Source organism: Octopus bimaculoides, chromosome 16 (genome assembly GCF_046866305.1).
Source record: "Octopus bimaculoides isolate indiv1 chromosome 16, ASM4686630v1, whole genome shotgun sequence".
Lineage (NCBI taxonomy): Eukaryota > Metazoa > Mollusca > Cephalopoda > Octopoda > Octopodidae > Octopus > Octopus bimaculoides.
In genome coordinates, this window is record NC_142943.1 from 13,462,158 (window position 1) to 13,472,466 (window position 10,309).

The following is a 10,309-nucleotide window of genomic DNA, read 5'->3' on the forward strand; positions in this document are numbered from 1 at the left end:
GTGTGTGTGTGTGTGTATGCGTACGTGTAAGACGGCTATAAAATTAAGAACACACACATCAATAACTGAATCGTTATCATCGATCTTTCACATACATACACTGACCCAGCACTGATAAAGGGAACATGTCCTCAAAAGAAACCAGAGATTAAAATACATGTGGGTAAGAGGGGAACGATAAGTGAACCACTTGTGAACAAACTACCTGGTTAAGCAGAATTGGTGGAGCAACAGACAAATTGCCTTGCAAGTTGTATTTAGTTATGGCCTTTTACACTCTCGGTTCAAATCATGTTGAGATTAGCTTTGCCTTTCATATTTCCAAGGTTGATAGAATAAGTATATGTTGAGTATTAAGGGACTGTTGTTGTTGTTGTTGTTGGCACTCCGTCGCTTACGACGTCGAAGGTTCCAGTTGATCCGATCAACGGAACAGCCTGCTTGTGAAATTAACGTGCAAGTGGCTGAGCACTCCACAGACACGTGTACCCTTAACGTAGTTCTCGGGGATATTCAGCGTGACACAAAGTGTGACAAGGCTGACCCTTTGAATTACAGGTACAACAGAAACATGAAGTAAGAGTGAGAGAAAGTTGTGGTGAAAGAGTACAGCAGGGTTCGCCACCATCACCTGCCGGAGCCTCATGGAGCTTTAGGTGTTTTCGCTCAAGAAACACTCACAACGCCCGGTCTGGGAATCGAAACCGTGATCCTATGACCGTGAGTCCGCTGCCCTAACCACTGGGCCATTGCGCCTCCACTATTAAGAGACTATATTGGTCAAGATTAAATCTGTACCTGCACATATAGACACAGGCTCAGGCAAGATTTTTTGTGGAAGTCTAGGTGTTGTTGATGTATGCAAGTCTCACCTTTGCATACATGAGGATACAAGTGTTGTCTAGGTATGTTCATATACGGACAACAAGTAAGTGTTGGCCATATGCATACAACAATGTTTGTATATTTATAGACAACACATACATACAAACACTGCATGTTGTCCATACACATTCAAACACTACGTATTTGGATGATATATATATATAATACAAATGATATTTGAGCATATGCATATATACATACATATATGTACATACCTACATCTCCACGTATATATAGATGCATATCCAGGTACAGGATGTCAAAAAAACATGGACAAAAAAGGAACGGGAACATAAACAAAGCACAAAAAACGAACTTTTTTTTACCGACAACAGAATGAACACATAGGAAAACAGACGAGCCACTTATGGAACTTTTCCTTCATCAGCTGCCTCTATTCTAAACTAGGCGTTTCGAAGATGAGGCAGAATGCGCTCTTAGAATAGCTCTTTAAATAAAACCTGGTATACGGAGGATTCCAAAGTGGCAAACAGAAACCAAGACTGGGAAAACTAAACAGTAAAAACAAATGTTGAGGGCCATTAAGCCGAATATATATATATATATATATATATATATATATATATATATATATATACTTTATTGTTAAAGCTGCAAGAACATCACAAAAAAACTGTTACTCAGAGTTTCACGTTCCTGTTTGTCAGACAGTTTTGGTTGAGAATGGAAAAAAAATTAACGTTATATTTATAAATATACAATTTACATTGACAGAAACACATTTGAAAATTGGTTTCATTTCATTGGTCCGTTCAACTAACGGTCTTTTTAAGAACTGGTGATATACATAAAATTAAAATATTACGATTCAAAAATCATATGTAAAATCAAAGGAAACCTTAATAAAAATTCACTTTGGTCAGAAGGAAAAAAAACATGTATACCTAGAGTAAATTAATTAATGGTAAAATAAATGTAATTAAAAAAGTAAAAGTCAGTCTATAATTAAAAAAAATTCACTTACAGAAATAAACACACATACAAACGTATACAAAACATTGACATACATACACACACAAAAACATATATACATTTATACACTAAACATACAAACTTTGATACACACATATATACAAACATATACAGGCAAAATATAAATATATATGCTAATGTATATATATATATATATATATATATATATATATATATATATATGGACTACATAAGCATATAGTTTTTGTATGTTGTCAAAGTGAGGGGGTTTTCTTAAAGGCCAATACAGCTTGGTGTCAGTGTTGTTGCAGACATTGTTGTCAGAACTCAAAGAATCAGTACACAAACAATATCGCAAAAAGTCTGTTTAGAGGTCCAAACTTCCAATTTCTTTTACACAGCTTAGAAAAACTGAAGGACTACTGCAATAAACGTGTGAATCTGAGAAGGGGAATATGTTGAAAAAAATCATAATTAACTGATCCTTCTGTATATTGTTTTACCCAAAGCCAGGAAATTTTCAGCACCCCCTTGTAGGTACCACAATGCATTTCAATGCATTTTATTTATTGACCATACAAAACTGTTCAACTGGACGGTTTATGGTATTTGCTCTGGTTCTTTGCGTTTAGAGTTCAAATCCTGCTATGGTTTACACTGCAAATTAGCAGTCATTCGAGAATCAGACAGAGCATCAACTGGAGCACTCATCACCATAACCGACAGACAGGTGAGCAAACAAACATACCAATCTAACGAAGCGGTCAGGCTGCAGAAGTGTAAGAATCTAAGACTGGATGCCTTGTGGTATTTTCCTTGGTTTTTTGGCATTTTGGGTTCAAATTTCACCATGGTTTATGTGAGTGGTAGACTTACCCTGGCACCCAGTTTAACGCCACCACCTGGCACCTTGGTTAGTCTACATTACTCTATAAGGAGCATAAGACCGGTTTCCTGGTTTCTCTGGCATATATAAATATTTTTTGCTGGACAGGAAGCCAGTCCATCATTAGGTTACTCATTTTTTCCAGCTGAGTGGGCTGGAGCAATGTAAAATGAAGTGTCTTGCTCAAGAACACAATGCACCACCCAGTCCAGGAATTGAAACCACAATCTTACAATCATGAGTCCAACACTCTAACCACTAAGCCACGTGCCTCCACACCTAGCACCATGGACATCTTAAATAGAGTTCACTCTATCACAAGCATCCCAGCCAGGCTTCTAGTTTAAGGATACTTTAGTCCCTCCCTCCTTCCCCGCCTCTAGTCTGGGAGTCTCTGTAACAGCTCATGGACCCTACCTCCCTTTCTTGTTAAAAGATAAGAAAATAATAAAGTACCTCTCTATTTTTAAAGTTTTATTTTGTTTCCTTAAGAAAGGAACTAGATTATACATTTTCTTCTATTTTTTAAGATTGTAATTTGAAGATTTAGTTGCTATTTCTAGCTAATCAGGTGACTGTGATTCTCAACCATTTTTTTGCCTATGGACCTCACTCTACCGGGGCCGCATAGCTATTTTACTCCACTGGGTCTCAATGTTTCAAAAAATCCTATTATAGTTTTATAATTAAATAATATTAGGAACTGCATAAAAACAAATTGTCGGAAATGTTTTCGGTGCTCCAGCATGGCCGCAGTCAAATGACTGAAACAAGTAAAAGAAAATTGTAGGAGTGTAAGCAATTTATTGCACATAAACATTAACAATAAAATCTTACATGGACCCCCAATTGGGTCTAGTGTGGTGGATCTCTCATTCCCTTAATATGATTGTGTAATCCATCATCTTAACTTGGAGTCATAATATGTGTCTTTAGGTATGTGAGATAATTTATCTGTGTCTCAGTCCTTCACCTTAGCAACATACAAGCTATTTCACACGATCACCTATACATTCCACCACCACCACCACCAGCACCACCACCACCACTACCACTACCACCATTCATGGCTAAGGTAGGAGTTGGTGGTAATGAGGTGAGGGGAGAGTAGAAATATATATATATAACATGTGATATGTTCTCAGATTCGTAACTATGACAAATGGAGATTTTCCCAACAGAAAAGAGGTCACAAGTTGTTGTTGTTTAAATCTAAGTCAACTCTAACTGATCAGAGGCATTTCAACTCTGACCATCCTGTCTAATTATTCATCCAGGACCACACTACCTACTCTAACCTCCTTCCCACTATTTCGATTCTATGAAAGTAGGGTGTGATTTTAGAGGGAAATTTTGATTGTATTTTCTAAGAGATTGAAATGACCATTAAGAAACACTATAAGATTTGTTATGAAGTTTAGTGACGGAATTTAACAACGGCATTGTGATCAGTGTTATAAGGTAGGTAAAAGAAATGTCTGTCTGTTGACAAGGAAAGCTTATTATTGCATGCAAAGGGATCCTCTGCCGCTAGAAATAGCAGCCAAAAATCTTTCCCACAAATCAGACCCTATCATCTTAAAAACAGAAAGATACATTGAACAATGCTGTACTAGATCCACTAAAAGACAGGATGGTTGTGGCTTGAATGCTTTTGATCAAGGTAGCCAAACAATAATCCCAACCTGTGATAAACTAGCACTTTATCCACAGGAGTAATTATCTTTTAATGCATGTAAATACTGTGTTAAATACTAGACACCAGTAACATTATTACTGTATATAATTAACACACACCAACTAATATTCATATACCCATTTGTTAAACACACAGGCATGGCTGTGTGGTAATAAGCTTGCTTCCCAACAACATGGTTCTACCATTTATAATCTTAAACAGTGAATACAGTGCCTGTGCTTGAATAGAACCACTCCTGTTAGTAAAAATAATGATGACAATAATTGTATTATCAGGGTTTCACAATAACACAATAAAAGGAAGGAAGACAATTGAAACAGATTTAAACAACAGATCACAAAGACAAAACGGATGCTGATAGACACCTAAAAGATAGCCACGTGTACTTGTTGTTGGCACTCCGTCGCTTACGACGTCGAGGGTTCCAGTTGATCCGATCAACGGAACAGCCCGCTCGTGAAATTAACGTGCAAATGGCTGAGCACTCCACAGACACGTGTACCCTTAGGAAGTGAACTTCATTCATATGCTCACATGCACGCATACACACACACATTAGGTGCTGGTATGGCAGTGTGGTGAGGAATTTGCTTCCCAACCACATGGTTTTGTGTTCAGTCCAACCATGTGGCACCTTGAGCAAATGTCTTCTAACATAGCCCTATGCTGACTAAAGCCTTGTGAGTAAATTTGGTGGACAGAAACTGAAAGAAGCCCATCATTAACATGATATATATATTTATATATATATATATATATATATATATATATATATACATAGTGTGTGTGTGTGTGTGTGTTTCTCTGTACTCCTTCTACTTGACAACTACAGTTGGTTTGTTTATGTCCAGGTAACTTAGTGCTATAGCAAAAGAGATTGATAGAGTAAATACCAGACTTAAAAAATTAGTACTGGGTTGGATTTGTTGAACTAAAAACTCCTCAAAGATGGTGTCCCACCATGTCCACAATCCAGTGACTGAAACAAAAGATATTGTTTACCCACTCCCTTCTGTCTCTCTAATATGTACAACATGCCCTTATGCCAGTAACACGTAAAAAGCAACATCTGAACGTGACCAATACCAGTGCTGCTTTGACTGGCTTCCGTGCCGGTGGCACGTAAAAAGCATCATCCGATTGCGGTCAATGCCAGCTCCTCTGGCCTTTGTGCTGGTAGCATGTAAAAAGCATCATCTGATCGCGGTCAATGCCAGCTCCTTTGGCCCTTGTGCCGGTGGCACGTAAAACGCACCCACTACACTCTTGGAGTGGTTGGCGTTAGGAAGGGCTTCCAGCTTTAGAAACTCTGCCAGGTCAGATTGGGGCCTGGTGCAGCTTCCTGGGTTTCCCAGAGCCCAGTCGAACCGCCCAATCCATGTCAGCATGGAAAGTGGACATTAAACAATGACGATGATGATGATAGACATTTAATGTCTAACCCTTTAGCATTTACATTACTCTGTCAGTTGCAGTGTTTGTTTATTATTAATCTTGCATTATCTTGTATTAATCATGCATTATCTTCAATGGGGTCTGTGTTTATATCAATTTGAAATCCAGCATAATTTATGAGGTGTCCTTTTATGTCCATTAACTTAGCAGTTCAATAAATAGAAACCAATAAAACAAGTGCCAGATTGAAATGAGTCCTGGGGTCATTATGACTAACTAGGCCATTGAAGGGGCTGCCCCAGCATGACCATACTCTGATGAATGAAATCAGTAAAAGAATAAACTGCAGTATTTAGAGGCACATGCATGGCTGTGAGGTAAAGAAGTCTGTTTTCCAGCCTCATGGTTTCGGGTTCAATCCCTCAATGCAACACCTTGGGCATGTGTCTTCTACTATAGCCCCAAAACAACCGAAACCTTGTCAGTAGATTTGATAGTGGGAAACTGAAAGAAGCCCATCACATATTATACATATATATATATATTTGAAGGTTTGGAGGTGATGTACAGAAATTATATAGAAAAAAATTTTAATTAAGGTACTCAGAAACCTGGATGTTTGTACATTTACAGATTTTTATTAATGTCACATATTAAATGAAGCGCTTTTCACCTAGTCGTGTAGGTTTTTCAAATTATTTCTATCTCTTGAAAAACCTACACGACTAGGTGAAAAGCGCTTCATTTAATATGTGACATTAATAAAAAATCTGTAAATGTACAAACATCCAGGTTTCTGAGTACCTTAATTAAAATTTATATATATACATATATATATATATATATACATATATCATCAGCAGCATTTGAAATCTATGCTTCATGCTGTTGGCATGAGTTAGACAGTGTAATAGGATCTCATGGGTCCAAGGGCTGCATTGTGTTCCAGCAACTGCTTTGGCATAGTTTCAATGGTCAGATGCCCTTCCTAATGCCAACCACTTTACAATGTAAGTGCTGGGTGCTTTTCTCATGCCACTGGCATTGGTGAGACCACCATGCAGCTTGCAAGCCGATAAAAGTGAGGGTGCTTTATACTAGCAGCAGCAGCAGTAGGAGGAGGAGGGTAGAGCAGGTTCTTGCTGTAGGGGAACGACATGGCTACTCACATTTAGGAAAAGTGAGAAATGAATGTGTGTGTGTGTGTGTTCTTGTCTTGATATTATGTGATAATTGTAAATGTGTGTCACTTTCATACAAGCAGTGTCGTTCACTTCTAACATTCTGCCAAAAATGTCTGGCCATGGGGAAATATTACCTTGCTTGGAAACAGGAAAGAGAAATGGCATCCAGCCAGTTAAAATCTACCTCAGCTAACCCCCGTCCTACCCATGCAAACATGGAAAAACTGAACGTTAAAATAATGATGATGATGATGATGACGACGATGATCTAGAAGTCATTCTTAGTCTTTATGATGCTGTAAATACTATATATTAGACACACACATAAAGTGTAGTGTGGTGTACGTATGTAATTACGAATAATGTATTATGCATACCAGTACAGAGAATCAGAAATAGGATGGTGGAGGGGGGGAGACAAACAAACTGAAATGGTTCGCGTAAATGTCACAGTATAAACTGAACACATACACACACATACTAACAATGGTTACAAATTCTAAATATAAATGTGAAATTACGCGTACGCTAAATGAATGCAGTAAAATATATAATGTAGTAGTTCCACATTATGGACATATAATCAAGTATATTTTATACATTATGTACTTGTATGCGTGCAAAAGGATGATTCACTTGACATGAAAAGCGTTTTCATGTTTACATTTATATATTCTTTTATATGTACTTTTACCATCTCCGAATTATCTCGTCCTCGATGAGTATACGTTTGTAACGAAATATACTATTAGTTATATGTACTTTGTAAGAAATTTTAAGATCAGTCCTCTTTTTAGGTCTTTGTTAGAAAGGGAATGAACACAGTACATATTTAAAAATATCAATTCAAGCTCTCATAATAGCCTAATTGAATAATAAATATTTAATAGTATTTTCATTTCTTAAGTGAATTATAATTTTGTTGATGAGTTGTGTACCTCTTTTATTTATTGTTAATCGTTCGATCTCTCTTCCATAAACATTCGATACACTTCGGAACTTAAATTCCTGCTATAAATTTGTCATCTTGTGCAGACGTATAAAATCTTTGTTATGAACGAATTACAATCTTCTAATTTTTTATGGCTTTTATCATTAATACTGGGGATTTACGGCAAATAAGATTTTATTTTATGTAGTTCGTCCGCCTTTAAGTTCAAAGTTCAAATTCCGCTGAGATCGACTTTGCCTTTCATCCTACTAGGATCGATAAAATAAGCACTGGGGTTGGTATATTCGACGTACCCCTCGCCCGAGCTTGCTAGCCTTGTGCCAAAATGTCAAACCATTATTATTATTCACACTGAGTTAAGGAATATAAAAGAGAAAAAAAGAAAAGCATCAGAACGAAGTGTTGCGATTATATAAGAATATTTGGTATTGATGGTAAGAGATCTCAGAAAAATAAATCAAACTACCGAGATAAGGGTTTTTAGTTAAGGGCTCTTGTTAGCCCACAAAACGGAGCGAGTAAACAAACAAAAGGGTTGTGGATAAAACTGACAGGAAATAGAGGAGTGAATTCATTTGTAATAAGGATTTCATACATTATCACAAGATGACGAATTTGTAGGCGGAAATAAACTACACAAGTGTATCGATTATTAATAGAAGAGAGTAGAAAGATTAGCAGTAAATAACATTAAGTTTTCTTCCAAATTTGTTTCGCTTTCAAAGAAGTCCCGGAAATAAACAACAAAAGAAAAGAAATGCAACATTACATTATATGTAGGTGTACGTTGCAGATATTATGGTGGTAGCGGTTGATTATATCAACGAGATGATTAAATTTTAATTAATGATGGTGATGATGAAAGGAAGAAACGAGCTGAGAGGATGTGATACAAAATAGATTCGCAGGAGGGGGAGGGGAAACACGAAACTTACTTTCGAAAAAGCTACAAACATACCGCACGCATATTCGTCATTCACTTCGATAACACCATATGGTTTTTAGCAGTATTGAAGCATATAACACTTACAAAATATTAATTAAATCACTATATTTAAAGTAAATCTTACCAATTTCCTGAACCAACAATACAAATTTTCTTTAGAGTTGTCATTTTCTTCTTTGTATTTTTATTGTGAATTTACCACTTCTTTCTCAAAGGTCTTCCAACCAGTTGGCAGTGAAAAACTGAAGTTTAGAATATAACAAATAAATATATGCATTGATATTGAATACATAACATCGTGTATTTTTCTAATTAAAAAGGAGGTGAATATGATATATGTATTTATATATAAAGCTGGTATGTCAGCGTGTGTGTAAAAATTATGCGTGTGAGTGAATTAAAATTGATTCCTCTTTCGGTTTTGTTTTCCCCCCAACTTAAATCACCCGAAATTTAACGATCTTCCAAATGCGGCGAGCACTTATTAAGAATATAGTTAAGATTAAACCTGAGATAAGCAATACAAAGATTTTAGGGATACTTCGAGTAATTCCTGTGACAGTGCTAGTTTCTGTGGGGACGGTGCTAAGTCTAGTGCAAGTGTTGGCACGTTAAAGAAAGGATCTTGTGACACCGGTGATAGAAAATTTTTGCCGTTGGTTTCTGGATGCTATTTTTAATGCCTATTTTCAAACCAATGTGCTAATGCTGATTGCCAGGGCTACTTTATTTCCAGTGGAAGATAGATGCACGTTCTGGCGTAGTGTCGACGATATAATCACCGTGTTGATCATATTATGGCAGTTTTAGTGATATTGGTTCTAATAGCTTGGTGATTGTAAGTCAAGTAGTACTAGGGTAATGTTCTAGTGGTAAGTATATAGAAGTAGGATTGAAGTGGTGCTGCAGTGTTGGTGCAAGTATAGGTATAAAGTCACAAGTTAGTATTTACCAGTATTGGCTGAGGTAGTTGTTTGTTGTTGGTAATGGTGGTAGTGGTGCTTTTTCCTTTCTTTCATACACTCACACACTCTCTCTCTCTCTCTCTCTTTCTCTATCCCTCTTTCCCTGTAGGACGGCAAACGGGATTAATCAAGAGTGAAGTGTGACTTGGAATTGTTGACAAACAACCTTGAACTTGGTGTTGAAGTGCGAAGGCGCATGCTTCTCTTGAATCGCGTATTTTCATTGGATGTTCAAGGTCGAACCCTCCCCTTCGATTATTGTAGTAGGATGAGAGAGGAGAAGTGTGTGCCTATTGCAATAGTGCCACTGTCACGCTAACACCTTCTTATTACTCTTTGTTCTCTCTCTCTCTTTCTTTCACACATTTTCTCCCCACCCTCTCTCGTTCCTTCTGGTTTCCTTAAACTTATTCTTTTTCGTTTCTGTCTCTGCTAAAGTTTCT

The 10,309-nt window shown here is 37.0% G+C and overlaps 1 protein-coding gene across 1 annotated transcript in view; it reads right to left on the bottom strand.

Annotated features, from left to right (window-relative positions):
• LOC106874094 (glycerol-3-phosphate dehydrogenase [NAD(+)], cytoplasmic) overlaps positions 1-10,041 on the bottom strand; it is a 27,242-nt gene extending 17,201 nt beyond the window's left edge. Inside the window, exons 1-2 of the mRNA XM_089364158.1 lie at positions 9,854-10,041; positions 9,026-9,143 (exon numbers count right to left, since the gene is read on the bottom strand). Coding sequence (XP_089220284.1) covers positions 9,026-9,069 — 44 coding nt within the window. The 5' untranslated portion in view covers positions 9,070-9,143; positions 9,854-10,041. The remainder of the gene's footprint in view (positions 1-9,025; positions 9,144-9,853) is intronic.
• Between the last annotated feature and the right edge of the window lie 268 nt (positions 10,042-10,309).